Genomic DNA, 18,717 nt, shown 5'->3' with positions numbered 1-18,717 from the left:
ATATGGAGAACGAAACAGAAAAGGCTACCTCTGGAATGCCACAGATGGCTGTCGCAGATGTTGAAAGTCAGTTGTAATTTCATCTCTGACAAATTCATGCGGCAACTTCTGTTTTCAAGTTTGAGGAGGGAAAAAAGAATAATCTAATTCCATCATAAATATTTCCCTCTGGCTTCCAAACTGATCAGTGACACAGAGTGCTCCATTTACGATTGAAACTGAATGCATGATGACAAGTCAGAAAAAAGAAAACATTTAGAACTACTTTTTCAATTTAAATAGACTGTATACATTAATATTGATTATTTGTAGACAATTTTCGAATATTAAATATTAATAACAGTTAATTAATTGTCTATTCACTAATAGACCTAGTTTTCATTGCCAGTTTGCTACCTAATTGCTGTGCAATAAAATCAGAGTATAGTAAAGATTAAGACAGAAAATAAAGACCAAACATAATGAGCTTCATTAATCTGTAATTACTGTTTAAAATGTTGTCCACCGGCTGTATGTTTAGTAGATGTACAGTATTATACAGAGGTCAGCTTAGCTGTGAGCTAAAGAACCCTTATGGACATGTTGTGAGCTATGAGGTGCTGCTTAGAGAACAATACAATCATAATACATAACATCATAAAAACACGAGAGGCATGAAAAGAGAGCTAAAATACAATCTGCCAGTGTTTTGGGCTATTTTAGACTCTTATTGTTAGTCTCATAAGGTTTTTGGGGTTGGCATTTAGTAATTTTATGGTTTAAGAAAGCACTTGGGTGGTTTTAAGTGCTTTTTGGTAGGGGGTTAACGTAAAGCTTTTTATAAGATGTTACTACAAATGTTTTTTTTTTTCAATTTTGTCATCAAACTTCATCTTATTTTTGATTTTATGGCATATTTTGTCATATCTCTGTTACTGTTGTTGTTGTTGCATGTCTTTGCTGGTTTACCTTTGAAAAATAGATTTTAATTCTCAGCAAGGCTTTCTTGGTTAAACAAAAACATTTTGCTTTTTATGACTGTGTGCATAAGATTGCATAATGTAAGAATAGTTAAGACTGTTGACTTTTCATTTCTCCAGTCTGCAGATGTTATTACAGTGAGTACAAGGTATATGCTCTTTACCCACCATAAACCTCAAATTTAAAAGTGATAATACATACAGTATATCACATTCAGATAAATTCTATTTGTCCACAGACAATCATAAATCTCATTTCCAGTAATGAGGCCTGAACATGATGAAGATGCCAACTCTGAAAGACAGCATATGTAATTTCTGTCAGAATTAACTGCTAGCTAACTGCCTGGAAAACCTACTATCATGGCCTATTCATCAGCCACAATCCATTGTGTTATTTGCATGGGCTCCCTCTCCCCTTTACTCACTACAGTCACATTTAAAGCGGAAAAAATTAAGGACCATTGTCAGTCAACTGTGAATAATACATTAGACATCATGGCATCCCCTAACTACTAGTAATTTATGTAGTACTCCCTTTTCAGAGCCAGACGTTGGAAAAAGCAGAGAGAAAGGCAGCCTAAAAAGAAATTAAGGAAGAAGGAGGCTTGGCAGCGCTGAAACTGACAGCCCGGCATGCAAATGTGCTCATCTATCTTACTGGAGAACACTGAGTGTGCTTTATCTCATCTAGAAGGAGCAGTTCATCTCAGCTAGACAGCAGTTTGGACGCACCAGGCTTAAAAAGCAGGAGCTCTAAATTAGATAGCAATTGTGCAACTGTACAAATGCTCTGGGTTTGCTCACCTCAGATAGCCTCCTCTGCACTTGGAGCATGTATGTCAGTGGTGGCCTGAACCTGAGCTGCAAGCTACGCTAGCTTCAGTTACTGTCACATGACCCCATTTACTTCAACAGAATATGTAACTGTGTGTATGTGTAGATGTGTGAGAGAAACTCATCGGGCATGTGGTTATGCAGGCATGCATGTAAACATGTATTATGGCGTAACAATGATTGAAATAACAACTAGAATAAAAACTAGGCCTCTTTTCTACTTGAGTGCTTTCTGATGTTCAGTAGAAAGCAGGTTGGCAGTTAGAACATATTGGCACAGCTGACAAAACAAATTGCAATCATCTGTTTATAAAATAGAGACTTTGAAACTACAGCAGATTGCATCAAATATGCTTGAAATGTGCTGCCTCAGCTTGTGTACTAAGGTCTGTGATTAGCCAAGAAACTAATCTTAAAACTGTTCTTAACTTACCTTTAATCTACGCAGGTGGACTCCATCTTTAACTGCCCAGATGTGTTTACTATGCTGAGTTTACACAGTTTTAGCTCTGATTTTCCATTTTTCACTCCCGAGAGTTGTATAATGTGATCAGCACAGCAATCTGACAACTTTGAAAGTCGTACAGTATGTAGGCGACAAAAGCTACATGAAATTTCAATTCCACTTGAATTGCCGTTCTCATTGTTTTTGGTTAGCTATACATAACAAAGGCAGACATTCACCATACCAATTCTACGAATTTTTTTTACTGAAGGTTTCATACAAATACAAAACAATAAATTAATTTCCCAATTTGTAAAGCTTTTGATTTCTTACAGTTTAGCAATCAATGACATTAACTTTGAAAACAGAATAATATTTCACCACCTGTATGCAAAAGTGATCTGTAAATTAACTTATTAAATTGCTGACTTTCTCACCGATAGAAATCAACTCGTAAATGATGAAATATGAAACATCTCTCAAAAGTGTCCCTGACACTGTTTCAAATTGTTTGCATACACGTTTGCATACATTTTAATATATCTTCACAAATGATATCTCTGGTATGGACATAGAAAAGCTGATGCACCAATAATTCTCAGCAGTATGTCTTACCTGTTATAAAAGAAAGCCTCAACATGAGAGCCTTAGTCACTTCTGTCAGCATCCCAGTCCATCATCCTTATTTGTCTGTACACATAAGGAAGAAAAGAGGACAGAAGTGAAGAGACAGCACTGCCATGGCACAGCCAATAACAGCTCTGAAAAAGCCTCTGTGCAGCCTCTCTGTTTTGTTTACTGGAGCTTCATCAAGAGATTCTGAGAACGGCTGCTGCAGTCGCAGCACGGCAGCCGGAATCACCCTCCCTCTTCAGAAATTTGAGGAAAAACCACCTCCAGAAAAAGGTCAGTGTAGAGACGGTAGAAGCAGTGAACAAGGTTGGACAGCAAGCGGCAGCTGTGAAGCTATGTATTAAATGGTTTGAGGCTGTGGCCAGCAGTGGCCAGGGCTGGTCTAGCAGGTTGTAAAATGCCTGGGTAGGTCCCAGAGGGCAGTGTGGGATCCAGACAGCAATAACAAAGTGGCAATGCTGCAGCTTAAAAAAAACACTGGCATAGGACCAAATGAGCAAGCACGGCTGATTAGCTGTTGTTTGGACTACAAACTAAACCATTCACAAGAGGAAATGCATCAGGATGTGGACAGCTTACCACCTCTGCTATCTCCTGAGGGTCAATACATTGAATAAAACACACACGCAATACCTAAGTTTTACTTTCTTTTAAACAAACTTCACAAAAGCATGTACTTACCCCTCTATGAACTGTGCATAGTTTGATACGTAGTTTGCCAGAATGATATGTTTAATGTATTAGGAGGATGTCTGTACTGTTTTCACATTGATTTTATAGTCCTTCCAACAGATTTTTAAATCAAACTGTGGGTTATGAGATGTGCAACTGCACTGACTCACAGATATTTGGCAGTACAGCAGGCACACAATGTAAAAACAATTTTCAATTAAGTGCTGTCAACATAATCACATGGTATTTGAATGATGCTACCTTAGTACTCTACTAGGGCAGGGCATCTCTGCAGCTTTATAGCAACTTCCTTATAATGCTGTTCTGCCATACATTTTACCTTTATCCAAAAGTTGCAGCTTCTTGGATATTTGGATATTGTACTTGATCTTACATATTACACTATATTTTTCGAATGATTTTGCAGCCCTAACGTAGTCTTTTATTGGCCTGTTATGTACAGTCTTTTTCTTTTTTTTAACTTTAATCATTTGACTACTCCTTCTTCTATTTGGATGACAATGCTTTAGAAAAGGGTTAAATTAAATAAAGTATTTGTACTAAATAACACTATTTCTACTACTACTACCACCCCCTACCATTCCTTGTAAGAAAATTTATGTTTTTCAACTTTACTTTTCTAATTTTAATTAGATTCTACAAACTATAACTACCCTTTGTCAATACCCACACTTAATCTGGATTCAACAATAGGCCTCAGTCATGGTTTCAACTGTTTTCCCAGTTGTTTTGTAGTGATGTGCTCATATTCTATATGCATTCTAGCAACCAAATTGTATATTAAATATTTAATGTCAAATTGTTGTTCGTGGTGTGGTCTTACTCAACATTACAAACCATTCAAATTACAGTTTTTATTGTTAATACTTGATGTCGATATATAAACAAGTTCTTATAATGACCAGTAAAAATCTGTAATTGGCAGTAATCAATGATAATAAAATAAAACAGATAATTTGGTTTTCAAATTGTATCTAACAAACAGATATTTAGCAACCAACAGATTATAAGCAGGGGGTGATCCTCCTGGAGCCTTTCTATGTTAAACATGAACAGCGGGAATCATCAACAAGCCTCTAACTGGAGAACATGTCAAAACAAATGAAATGCTGAATAATTCTGTGCAACTGGGGGAACCCCACCATTGATCCTTGAGAGTATGAACATTTATGGATTGGACCAAGACAAAGAACGACAAAGCAAATACAATTATAGTGCATTTGTGAGCAAAAACAGTACTTGACTGTGCCTTAAAGGAGAAACTGTTTGCAACTACAACAAATATCTTGTTGGATGTGATGGAAATGTGCTTTATGATACATTTACCAAAACCAAGGGTAAGTACTAAGAAAGAGGTTTGCATTAACAGCCAACAGCAGCAACAGCAAATTGATATGAAAATCTGTTGTAGCATGCAAGATAACAAGCAACCTTCTGAGTAAGATATTAAAATGACAATTCTCCCTTCAGTTAAACAAATTACTATACATTATGGTTTGACTTTTTTCTTTACCTTGTGCACTGTAACCTCTGAGCAACAATGACGACAGCAAAATACATTAATGTGCTTAGAATAAACCGTGGTAATTATTCGGGATAAAGTACAGCTAGAAGAGCAATTAAACTTTCTAATGTTGGCTATTAAAAGCATTTAGTATGAAAAACACAATATTGGGAGTGTCACTTCTTACTTAATGGAGGACCAATATCATAACAGCACATTAATTCAAAAAACACAACTAATAAAAGAAAGCATGGCTGCACTTTTGCTGAGACATTTGAATAAGGAGTAAACTGCATTTAAATGCTAACTGGAGCCTATTCCTACTCTGCTGTAAAACTCCACATGTCCGTAGAAGAAACAGGAAACCCTGCATTTGGATTGAGATGTTGAACACTCGTATCACTCACCTGTCATGTCAGATCATAACTTGCTCATTTATTCCTGCCTTTCTATCACTCCTCTGTGCCATACTACTATATGTAAACACCTTTAAATCAGCTGTTTGTGAAGACCTGATTATTCATTAAAAACCAAAGACGTTTTCATTATTAGGAGAGCATCCAGCCAAAAGTGTCATGGTACCCACTCTGCATTAATGCAGATGCAACTGTGCTTCAGGCCCCTGTCAACAAAGAAAGTGAACACCTAAGCATCATTTACCAAATGGAAAGCTTTAGAGGGAAACATAGCCGCTGTCCTGCTTCTCTTCCCTCTGCTCCAATAAATCAGCGTCATTGTCACTGACAACTGGACAGACTCCAATTTTAAAAGGCATTTCAGCGTGCCAAGCCAGGGACACATAAAATGTATCCCTAAACATATTCCTGTCCTGATGTTTCACTGCTATTCATATTGGCCAAGTGTTAAACTGCTTTTGTTGTGGGAGCCTATAACTTCAGAAAAGACCCAGTTCTGTATGATGTGATTTATTTTCACTCTATAAACTAATGTACCCCTTTCTTTCAGCCCCCTCTCCCTCATTCTGATAACCTAAAATGGCTGGACACTGGATAGAAGCCCACATGCACACAAACATATACACACATACATCATATACATACTGTGTACGATGTTAATACCATATGGAATAAAATATACACATAGACACAACCCTAACCCTTTTGTACTGGACAAAACAACCACTTTCAACACAATAATTTGGACTAAATGAAAAAATATAACAAAATAACTTTTACCTTAAAGGTGCAATATAAAATAATTGGCCAGCTGTTGAAGTCATACTCAAACAAATAGGGGTCAACATATCATCAGAGTGACCGCTAACTGCTGCTAACTGTGGCTGCTGTTAGTAAGTTAGCTATGGTAGCCATGCATCTAGCGGTTTGGACCGGGAGCTTCGAGCACCAGAGGAGTGTTGGTGTTTACACTGCTAGCGCAGCTGGATAGCATGCTTACTTCAGTAGATTTCTCTGCAACACAATATATAGATGTCATCATGTTTTTTTTTAATATTCTGTGAATTACTGGTATCTAAAATTCTTACATATTGCACTTTTACTTATTATTATTATACAGCTGTCACTAGTAGTAGTTAGTAGTAGTCAGTAGGTTGAATTTTTTTATCAATTTTAATTAATTAATTTAAAGATGCTGTAAGCATTATATTCTTATTAAAATAAGTGTTAAGTAGCTCTGTATTCCAACAATAATAATTGTTATAGAGTGTCTGGTCAGTAAACCATGTCTCTCTTCCTCCTGCTCATGCAGTAAAAAAGAGAAGACATTTTGTGGCATCCCTGCCCACTTTATCCAATCAGGACAGAGAACTCCAGAAAAGAGGCAGACTGTCTGCTCAGTGAACACGCAGAGAGCAGGATCCTCCTGTTCTGGTACCTACACCAGCAATGGCAAAATAGGAAAAGCCACCAATTCCAGTGCTCCCAGTGACAACTTATACTACCAACCAGGCCAAGTGATGGCCTTGAAAAGAAAGAAATGAAGAAAAAAAATAAAGGGAAAGGAGTGGTGGAAGTGTGGGGATGTAGGGAGGAGATTGCTAACTGTAAAACGGACAGGAAGTGAGCTAAAACAACAATGCTTACATCAGCTTTACAAAGAAACAAGTAATTTTGTACTTATTACCACCCACCTTTTCAATTTTAGCTGAAACTAATTATTATGTCTGTATGCTTTTTAAATTCTAGTGGCACTGAATTAAAATTTTCTACTGAGTGTGACAGCATTTCGTAGGTGTATGTATAAAAGTTTTTGAGTTGAGTTTTAATATTGTGTTTCAGTGGTGAATGCATTGAGCGTTTTCAACATCGTGACAGTTTAACTTGTGTCCATGAGTACGTCTCAAATGTCTGTGTTTCAAGGGTGTATAGAGTTGTTCACTGTCCACTTCTCTTTGGCTTTTCATATAATATTGAACCATTTCCTGCTTATAGAAGTCAACACTTCTCCAAGGACAACAGCAATGTAGCAAAAATGGGCTATTTCCACCTCTATTCTGAGCTAACTTAATTCCAAGTGTTGTGTATTCACTTGATCTCAATTTTGCATCTTCAGTGCAAGGCAGTCTCAACTGAGCAGATGTTGCAGCTGCATCACAAAGTAGCTGGAACGCTACTGTCTAACACCACCTACATCAATCACATTGCTAATTTGCAGTTGTGAGGAGAGATTTTAGTTTATGGTTACTTCATGTAATTTATGCTTTTGTTTTTGTTTGTAAGCTAATTGACCTCATCACTTTTCAAACAGCACATTAAATATTTTGTATACCAATGCCATTCTTGTTGTTCTTTTATCTTTTTTATACTTGTTTTTCTGTTTTATAACATTCTGAACATGAGGTGATATTATTACAGTGCATGAAATACACAGGAGTTGAAAGTTACAAAAGGGTAAACTTTCACATTCACTTCTTTTTCACTCATATATTTACCATAGATTCAGTCGTCAGACTCTTCATTAGCCAGGTATGTTGTGCATTTAGCCAAATACACTTCTCCCTTTTCTTTGTGTAATCTTAAATCGAATGTCATATGTTCCACGCTGTACACGTTGTTTACAATACCTGTCTATTGTTTTAGGGTAGGAGGCTCCTTAAGAAGCCAATCCCTTGTTATTGTCTTCTTGCTTGCTACCATGAGAATTTTGAGTAAACATTATTTTCTGATATCCATTTCGGTAAGTATGTTTCCTGAGTAGAGAGAGAGCGAAAAGAACTCAAGATTAAATCTTTGTATGCTCTTAGTCGGGGCAAACACCAAACAACAGTCCAGAAAGGCTGTGGGATTACAAACGCCATTGTGAACTGATGATACAGGGGTACGAAAATTTCACCTTTCCTTCAGATGATTATCAATGAATCTCAGTATTTTATTGTTTAATCATTCATATTAAGAAACATATTGAACAATGCCCATTTTAATATACTGGAGCCCAAGGTGACATCCTTAAATAGCTCGTTTAGTCCAACAAACAGTATAAAACCCAAAAATATTCAGTTAACTATCAAATAAGAGAAAGACACAGCAGCAATGCCTCACACTTAAGAAGCTTGAAAAACAGAATCCTAGGCATGAAAAAATACTTAAATGATTGATCAATTTATTAAAATTGTAACTGAACAACTAATTTATTAATCAATTTTTTTTTTTCAAATCTACTGCAGACCAATTCCAATACCTCAACACATTTGATTAGCCCAAACCAAGTACCTTTATGCCTTACTTATTCAAAATGACACAGTAGGAAAAACGCAAGTGATTCTGATATCTGATATCATTAACTCTGTTTACTGAAGTAAGCTTATATAGAATTCATTCATTCATTAATTTTATTATTTACACCTGTGCTTTTCCTACTGGGACATGTCAAAATGTCCTCTTTGAAAAAAGGTCATCAGATACTGGTTCTCTTTTCAAGATAAGAATATTACGCTGACATTTTTGTGAGGCAGCACTGGGGTATATTGTGATTTATTGTGTCAGAGCGGGGCATATCCAATCAGCATAGAGACTTTACATAAGGTTCAAGGTCAGAGCCCACTCATTATATGAAAAACAATGCCAACAAGATCTGTACTCAGCTCAAAGACAGTTTACCATGATTAAAGCTAATCAGCTCCTTGTGACAATGTGCTCTTAATTCCAAACTGTTCTGACCTGCACTCTGCAATTCTGGACACAAGATTTAACAAAGCGCACAGCAAGAGGTCCAACACATTTGTTGACTGAGGATTGTTTTTTGCCATCTTCAAAGTGCCATAGTGATGTGTGCAACTAATTTTCCAAATGGATATCCACCGTGCCTCAGCTAGTTTTCTTTTCAGTTTCTCAACACAGATAAGCAGGAGATAGTAGTATAAAGTATAAAAGAAGCAATTTCTATATGTCTTAAGTACAATGTGCACACAATTGTTCATTTTTTATTAGCTTTTATTTCAAGGCTAGACAAATCAATAACGCAATATATTTGTATCCACTTCATGTATGTCCATAGATTGCAATCTAGAGCTGGACAAAGGTTTTAACAAGCGGTTTTTTTCTTTTTAGCCTTGGCTTTTCTTCCTGTAAACTCTGCAGGTACACAAAAGGCCAGGTTACAAAAAATATACTGTTAACAATGGAGACAGCAAGACAAGACAAGACTAGACAAAAGGTTAAGATGGAGGTTCTTTTTGTTTTATTTTATTCATTTTTTCCCATATATACTGTACATATTTAGCTTAATCTTTTAATTATTGCTACACTTTCTCTTTCAGCCGTCCAAGTCACTTCCAAACCTTTCCCCCCTTTTTCTGCTTCTGAACACACACACACACACACACACACACACACACACACACACACACACACACACACACACACACACACACCCCCCCCCCAAACCTACAACGCAATATACCAATTTGTTTTGCTTGCATTTATTTGTCTAGTCTTGTCTTGTGTTAGTCTTCATTTAAGCAGTTTACACTGGCACTGTTTTGCTTTATCTTATCATTCTGAAGTAAATACTGAATGCACAGTGTAATGGCTGTAGAAAAATGACAACATCCGCAAATAGCTTGGTCCCCTGTAAGCCTCACTTTCATATGCTATTCGGACCTGTCGCCAGGCAGGAATTTTCCCCAAAAAATTAGGGTTGAAGTACAGCACAAAGGAACCACGTCTGCCGTTGTGCAACCACAACAGGAAGTGACATGTTTTGCCTGGTCACTATCCCCAGGTAACAGTGGAACAACTGAATAACTGTGGAAACTCTAAACTGCAAAAGAAAAAGAACCCACTGATGGAGGAGGCAAAGAAGGCGAAGAGGGAAAGTGATAGAAACCGAAGTAGAACAAGAGTGAACAGACGGGCATTCACATTCGATGGACATCGCTGGTGTTGTGTCAAAGTTTGTTCCCCCAATTGCTTTGTGTTCCCCTTACCAATAGGACCCAAGCGGTTACTTAAAGAAGTTCTTTAAGATGTCGCGGGTATAACAGAAGGACTATAATGCAGCAGAAAGCTGAAATTCTCTGAATATCTTAACAATTCAGCTGTGAACAAGATCAATGTCTGAACTTAAAAAGGCAGATAATGATCTCAAACACAAGCGCTTAGAGCTAATAATTAAGTTATGACTGCATTCAGCTCATATTTGTAAATATATGGCATTGAGGAGGAAGAATGTGTGCAGATAACACACAATGGAAAGTTTTGAGTCTTAACAAAGGAAACCCAATGAGAAGGCGACAGCAACTGTCAAGATATCACGATGCATCAAAGCCTGCTCACTGCCTCAATGGGCTCTTACAGCTTATCAGAGCTCCTTTCGATGGCAAATGCAGCCCGGTCTCAAAGTGAATTGCTGATTCTCAGTAAACTTTTGACAAGGCCTATTACACAGATGGATAGCTGTTTTCACTGGGAAAACACGGCACCAGCAAGGCATCGTTAAAAACACTTCAGGCAACTTATATCTGATGAGGTGTCAACAGGAATTGCCACATCGCGGAGTGCTGTTACCTAATCACAGCACTAATGATCTACAATGCATATAAGTGTTAGGATGTTGCAGTGTAATACAGCTTTCAGCTCATTACAGACAGTATCTCACAAAAGCCAGTACAGTTCCATCCCTACAGCTTATTCACATTAATTGATTCAGTAATCTGCATAAATAGCATCTAAATGATCAATATATAATGAATTTACCTTGAGACTGAGCAACGCTGACAAATCTCAGTACCAATGGGAACATTAAAGCCACTGGAAACCCAAATCCACAATAGCCTTCTAATCAAGGAATTTAGGGTCTTATGTACATAACTGTAAGAATCTAGAAAGGTACAATTTTGTTTTTAACCCAAATTTTCAGTATTGTTATTTATTTTCTTGTCTAATTTCATGATATTCAGTTTGAATCTGGCATGGTTATGCTCACACATTTGTTAAGAAAATTATGCAATTAATTCTGTGAACCAATCCTGAAAAGTAAATTGTCCCACATAAACAGGTGCAACAAAACCTCTCTGCTCCCGTTCAATCTGCCCACTCCAATCTAGCCTTTCGCTATTAACTACATATCAACTATATTTTATCTCTCTCTCTCTGTCTGTATATCTCTCTCTCTCAACTCTTTACCCCATCACACTTGTTTATGATGTCCCTGGGTATCGACCACAGAAAACTCTTGCATAGGCAGCGCTCATTCCCTCAAGGCTGGTTCAATAATTTTGCACAGAAAGCTATGGATTTTGCAAAACGGTTAGGCTACTTCTTGCAGCTAGAGCTGGACCCTCTCACTCTCTACTTCAGCCTCTCCTTCTCCAAACATTACATATCTCTGATGTTCCGTCCAAACATGGAGATTGATGATGTAAGTTGCTCACCATAGATAAGTTAAATTTTAGACCTACTTAGTATGTGCATTAATAGACTATATTTAAGGTTATCTCACGTTTGGATGTTGTCAAAATGAAAACAAGATTTCTGTGGATGCTTAATGAAAGACTCAACTTTGATATTGTAACTTCCTGTGTTTTTATGTCACATTCAGATTGAAATTGGAGTACTATTGCTACTTCTTAGGTGCTTATAGTCAACAAGCCTTTTCAATGACTTAATAACTTCCCTGACTCTGATTTTTCCTGACAATAATGTGCCACAAGCCCCGTGGACACTGTGTCAGCCTGGCGATCTCCAGGATGCTGTGTAAGACAACCAGCTCCACAGACGCACAGCTGACACACTAAAAAACAAAAAGTGAAGACAGAGGCAGAAACAAATCCAGACACATCCAGACACATCCAAGACCAGACACAAGGAGCCAATCTGTATTTGAGTCAAGAAACTCTCACAGTGAGGGCTCTGGAGGCAAACAAGCCCATGCTATCTTCAGGCAGCAGCATTATCAAAGATTAAGATCTTAGCATGCACAACTGAGGTTCCCTTCTTCCCCCAATAAATACTACTCTAATATTAACTTCTCATTTGAGTCATCCCAAAGAAGCATATAATCTACAATGCTTACTATTAGAAAAATCCAATTGATAAATCACTGAATTGTTGAGCAACATTTAGTCCTATTGTGGATGGGGTGACTGATGTTAGCCTAAGCATTATAGTGCATCATCAGGAGGGATAAATTTAGAATTATCTTCAGGCAAATTTCTTAAGCTATTAAAAATTAATAGCACCTCGTTATACAACATAAAGTTAGTATCTGGAGCAATGGAATTGTGCAGTTATATCCTTGGTAATATAATAATCATCAGCTCAGTTAATGGACCTGTGCAAATGTGCAATAAATGCAGTGAAACTGTGGAGTGGAAAATGACGCAAATCATAAGCTGAATTATGATTCCCCATTGAATCCTGCTTTCTAAATACAATTACCACTCTTTCCAATACAGTAATGGTTTTACTGCTCCAAATCTCTACTGATGACATCGCAGTCGCACACAAAAACTCAATCCTCAAGCCTGCGTTAAATCTGATTAGAGCCAGCTTTGGTGAGAGTGAGAGAGCAAGGGAGAAGGGGGGGGGGGTTGAAATCACTCACTTTTTTCTCATCTGGCTCATCGCCAGGAAGTGGGATCCACAGTATAATGTCAAAGACAGGGCACAGGCAGGCAGGTGAGGCCAAGTACTTGCTGAGTGATAGGGACTTGACCGGGGAGAGTAGGGTGCCTTTGATCTAGAAATATACAGAAAACATAACTATAAAATGTGCTTCTTTCTTCGTGTACAGTACAATCTGTATCTGCTCCGACAAGGACGGACTACTGAATCTTGAATATTTAAACAGATTTACACAACCCTGTGCTTAACATCTTAGTTAACAAGTTTCACACAAAATCAGGCACAAAATCACAAAAAAGTCTTGTTCACTACTTGATTTTTGTAGGTGTATTTTTGCAGGTGCTTTGGGGGGGTAGTGGTCAAGGGGATATTGCTGTATGGCTGACTTGAAGAGTTGGACAAGGAGGAGGAATTGATTTTGTCTGGTGTATCTGCACGCCCATGTTATGTTGCAAGTTGTTTGAGATTCATCCCCGCACAGGCTTAGAATTAATGTGATTAGAGGTTTGAAACAGAGAGGAAAGGGGAAAAGCTGGAGAGGCAGTGAAAGAAAGAAAAGTGGACAGATAGATGGCACATGGGCAGGATGAGAGGTTGACTGGGTGGGTTGAGGGTCGAGGGTTAAGAGAATGACAGACCAGCTGCCAGGATTAGAAGATGAGGGAGTGCGACAGATGCGGTAAACAGAACTATAGATGCCAGGAAATACTGAAATGAGATGCATTTGATCAGAAGTACATCCAAGTTTCAGGATATTTTTCCAGAGATACAGGTATGTTGGAGTAGAGTTCAAACGAGAGTCAGACAGAAATATCAAAAGTGAAGTCAACAGAATATACACCAGGCCGCCAAAAGAAATAAGACCCACATAAAGAGCATGCCAGCAAAAGTTAAGGTTAAAACCTGGAAGTTACTACAGCTCAGAAAAACACCATGAAGTTGATTCAACACTTTAAATGCTCAGAAAAACTGAAGATTATAACCACAGGATGGTAGGATTCATTGCAGGGTTGCTGTAGTAGACTGCATTAGTTTTATCTTGGTGTACCTAATAAACTAGCCCAATACCAGCCACCTAAATACACCTTATTCTTATCATCAAGATCCATGCATTATTACGAAATTAACAATATGTTGAAAAACAACCCACCTTGCAATGTTAAAGACAGTGAGAAAAATTCCTGGATGTGTCACTTTAACAAAAGTTAACAGGGTCCATTCTTTGTCCAGTAATTTATCAGACTAAGACATTGTGCATCCCTACATTTCGGATTACCAATTAACTGATTTGATTCATTGTCTACATGAAAAGGCCAAAATTAACAGTGCAAATGTGCACATTTTCTAGTTTCCTACTCTTCTACAATCAGTCCACAAAGATTGCAATCTTCCACCATGGGAATTAAAATGAGCATTTTATTGACATTATATTGACCAAACAATTAGTCAAGTAAATAATTGACAGAATAATTGATAATGAAAATAATGGTCCATTGCAACTAGGGTTGCCAGTTTCAAGGTATACCACAGTATGAAAATTAACAGTTATCATACCATGTACATTTGCTTAACAGTATTGAATATTACCATGTAAAAAAATGTATATTTCAAGTTTAAATCATGATTCATATCTGTCAGCACATGATATTGTACAAATAATTATAAAGCGCTTGTTCATTCATAAAACCCTTCTGTTTACATTCATTCGAGGTTCATTGTAACTGACAAAAATAATAACAATTTTAGAAGTATACCATGAAACCGGGATATTTTCTCAGATGGTTATCCTGCCGTGAATATCTCATATGGTTGCAGCCCTAGTTGCAGGCCCAATCTAACTAAAGAGAGATCTCAATTATTCCAGATCTCAACAAATTAGATTTTATCAAAAAAGCTTGTTTGTGATATGTTTATATGATAAAGTGAATAGTTTCATCTGTCATTTTTATATTTTTTAAACTCTAAAATATCGATACTGGTATCGGTTGCACTCTACTTGCAGTGGAGGACACATGCAGCTGCCACTACCTCATCAATTAACTGTAGCCCAATGATGCCTACTAGGGTAAACATGTCTCTTGAGAAATGCTCATTTTCAACACTTACAGTGTGTTCCCCATTAATATGACACGCATCTGCATAATTTACTGAGGCCTATAGTGCTGACTTTTCACTCATACTAATGGTGTTAATTAACCAGGCATGATGTATTATTTTGAGCATCAAGTACACAGTTCCTTCAATTGCTTTCATACTATATGACATAATGAACCAGTGTCTTTGTTCCCACCCACATTTAGGCCAAAGCACACGGCAGCTGTCCCTAGACATGTATACCTCTGTAACTGGCCCCACAAAACAGCACTCCAGGCCATCTTACAGACTGCCCCCATCAGTCCAGGCAGAGGTCCAAAAGGACTGGCTAGGCCCAATAAAGCTCACAGGCTCCCTGCTGACCAGGAACAGCTTCTGAGCTTGCCTCATAATTATTCTGCTGGTTGTGTTAAGAAGCCAGAGACGCTCTCCCTGCTCCATTACTCATACACTGCCAAGGATACTGCATAGAGGCTCCCCAGGCTGCATACAGCTACGACTGTGAAGGTAGAGGCATACGTGTAAACAAATAAGGCACTCTCAAGTTGTATTTTAACTTCAAACATTCCCCTCGTTATGACACACAGATGGTGATTAAGATGGTTCTCTCACAACAGCTTAAAGCTTTTCACTGAATGAATGATAAAATGTTTCATTTGTTGAAATGTATCTGCACCCATGCTTAACAAGATCTAAATACAGAAGGTGAAATGACCACCATTAAAGGAAAAGTTCACCCAAAAATGAAATTTCAGCCATGCCGATGGAAAGTCGGGTGAAGTTTTGTAGTCCACAAAACATTTCTGGCACCTCACAGCAAAACAGCGTTGTAGTGATCTCCTTCATTCTGACTCTTCATTTATATTATAATGTATAATAACAATATGTATAAAAAAGTATCATTTTATAAAAAAGCATTTCATATAAGCAGGCTTGAAAACATGCTCACAGGTGGGGAAATTTTCTTTGGGTTCCCATGGTCAAGAATTAGATGAAAATAACCCTGGCATAGGCCTTGATGATGACATTATCAGTAATCTAGTTCCCACACATCAAGCATGCAAATCAGTCACTCATGTGAACACTAAAAAAGCAGCAATATAAAATTAAAACTGTCAAATGCCATATGCTAACCTGTCAGCCCATCAGCCACATCTGACAAAGTGACGTGAACAATTTAAAAATTCCATTTGAACAGAGCATGAAGCCACCTGATGGCAATGTTTCACAATCTGCTGTGTGTCATAGTAATAATTATAATTCCATCCCAGTATGAGCTTTAATTAGGTTATTTGCAAAGCTATTAAAAGGTTACATGCAGGCAGTGCAGTGAAAGACAGACTTATGTAGGATGAGTATATCTCATGATGTGGAGTACTACAGATGTATGGGATTAAATGTGACTGTGAAGGCAGTCAGCCCATATGTTGCATCTGAGTAAACTAGAGACTTACTGAATACATAAATCTATGATGGTTAGCAAACTGAAGGAGTGATGCGTCAGTGCTGTTTCCCTTCTTATAAAAAGGTAGGTGTAGACATATATCACCAGTATCAAGGTTAAAATGGGATGTACAGTGTATAGATAACACTGCAAACAAGGCATACATCAATCAGATTGTTTGTTTTTTTAGATCTGTGACAAAAAATATTTGTTGTTGATTGAGTAAACTATTCTACTATTAATTGAAATATTACTGAAATTCTAATATGGCTTAGTGCAATGTTCAAATAATAGGAGTGGCAATTTTTAAAGAAGGTCAAATGTGTCACAACATAACATTATAAATGAAGCATTGTTGTGAGACCCTGGCAAAAGTCACTCAATTTCCAGAAAAATCATGACTCATATTGCAATATCGGTAAACAGAAAATAATTGCAATTTGATTATTATTGGGATTTTTTTGTTGTTTTTGTATGGCACATAATTCAGGCCTACAACGAAGATAATACACTGAGTCACCTTGACGTCGCATGAACAACAACAACAGTCACTTCCTGGTACACAATTGGCGGTTGATTGGCATTACGGGGATGTGTGAAATCTGCAACCATTTATCCTTCTGTGCCCGTAAGTAACATGTAAAGATATACAGTGAAACACGATGGTCCAACTTATGTTATTTCTGCTCTGCTTTTTACCTCCGCTTGTCCTTACCTATCTCTACGTTAGTTGGTTTGTCAGCAGGATAACACAACAACTAATGAACAGATTTCCACAAAACTGGGATGGAGGATGGGTCTCGGCCCAAAATAGACCCCATTAACTTTTGGTGTGGATCTGGATAAAGGAACGGATCAAGGAATTTTCTCTTACTTTATTTAACATCACAAGAGGTTTTTTCAACATTTCTCAGATAAAAATGATGAAAAAAATCTGGTGTATTTAGATGGCTGGTATCTGTGAGTGAGGACAATTTGATCCAGATCCAAATATAAATCTGGATCTTGCAGATTTAAATGTGTTTTATTTGATATTGGATTAGGCTTTTTGAATTAAAGTGGACTGTTGGGCCTGGGCAGAGTTATGCGTTCTACTGAGTGTTATTCTTATTTTATGTACTGCGTTGTTTTGCTAGTATCTATGATATTAGGTTTATGTTACTGAAACTGTTAATCAATTAGTTGAGATATTAAAGCATACACGGTATAAATGTGTTGAAATCTGGTGCTTTAGGAACCAAAATTAGGGGAATGTTGGTTAAGACAAATAAAAAAAAAATGAGAAGAGTAGCATAATAACCCCAAATAACCCTTCTGGTGCACCCTTGAAGAAACATAGATAGTATACAGTACTAGATTTAAAAACAGCCACATAAGGACATCTAAGTTACAAAAAAAATCTGGAGGTGGTTTTTGAGGTGGTCAAGAGCCTCATTGCAGTAACCTGGGAGAACAGCAGCTTGGCCTGTGAAGTTCATGGTGAAGAACCGACAAGTGTAATTTAGGCTGGCACAGCAATGCAGACGGCAGGATGTCAAGGGAAGTCACTGCACTGAAAGGGGTGTGTGCAAATGGAAAAGCATATAGGCAAAGTAGAGCCACATAGTTCTTCAAACAACAGCTCCATCTAGTGGTCGCTTTAGTAAAACTCAAGGTGACTCATGCTTTAAATTGCTATTCTGAGATTTTGGCTTAAGGGCATCACTCCCAAGACAATGAGCTGCATAAAGCTCTATCGTGAAAACTGTAGCAAAAAGTATGAATAGTAAGGTGAAGGGTGAAAATACACTGAATCCTAGTAAAACTTGGATGAAAACAGTCTCTGTGACACACTAGAGAAGAAATACTGCAGCTCTCTGCTATATCTGCAAAGTTAACCATGAAAACAACTTTCCAGATATTTCTGGCAAATCAAATCTCCTCACAAGGTCCAAAAAACGTTGTTTTTGAGAGTTTCAACCAGGGATGGGGGACATAAGATAATCATGCATCTAGATACGTGAGAATATCCTCATGAGTGACTTAAAAGCTGTGTCCTTTCTGTGACATTAAAAAAATGTGTTTCT

The 18,717-nt window shown here is 37.5% G+C and overlaps 1 protein-coding gene across 2 annotated transcripts in view; it reads right to left on the bottom strand.

Moving 5' to 3' along the window:
* The window catches only part of inpp4b (inositol polyphosphate-4-phosphatase type II B), a 253,045-nt gene that overhangs the window by 232,818 nt on the left and 1,510 nt on the right, over positions 1 to 18,717 (bottom strand). Inside the window, exons 2-3 of one of the 2 annotated variants that reach the window (XM_073469338.1) lie at positions 13,094 to 13,228; positions 2,857 to 2,931 (exon numbers count right to left, since the gene is read on the bottom strand). In XM_073469338.1, coding sequence (XP_073325439.1) covers positions 2,857 to 2,908 — 52 coding nt within the window. In that variant the 5' untranslated portion in view covers positions 2,909 to 2,931; positions 13,094 to 13,228. The remainder of the gene's footprint in view (positions 1 to 2,856; positions 2,932 to 13,093; positions 13,229 to 18,717) is intronic. The other variant, XM_073469339.1, reaches the window with a different exon arrangement.

The sequence above is a fragment of the Pagrus major genome, chromosome 1 (genome assembly GCF_040436345.1).
Source record: "Pagrus major chromosome 1, Pma_NU_1.0".
Lineage (NCBI taxonomy): Eukaryota > Metazoa > Chordata > Actinopteri > Spariformes > Sparidae > Pagrus > Pagrus major.
The sequence above is the reverse complement of the archived record's forward strand: the minus strand, read 5'-3'. Positions and strand labels throughout refer to the sequence as shown.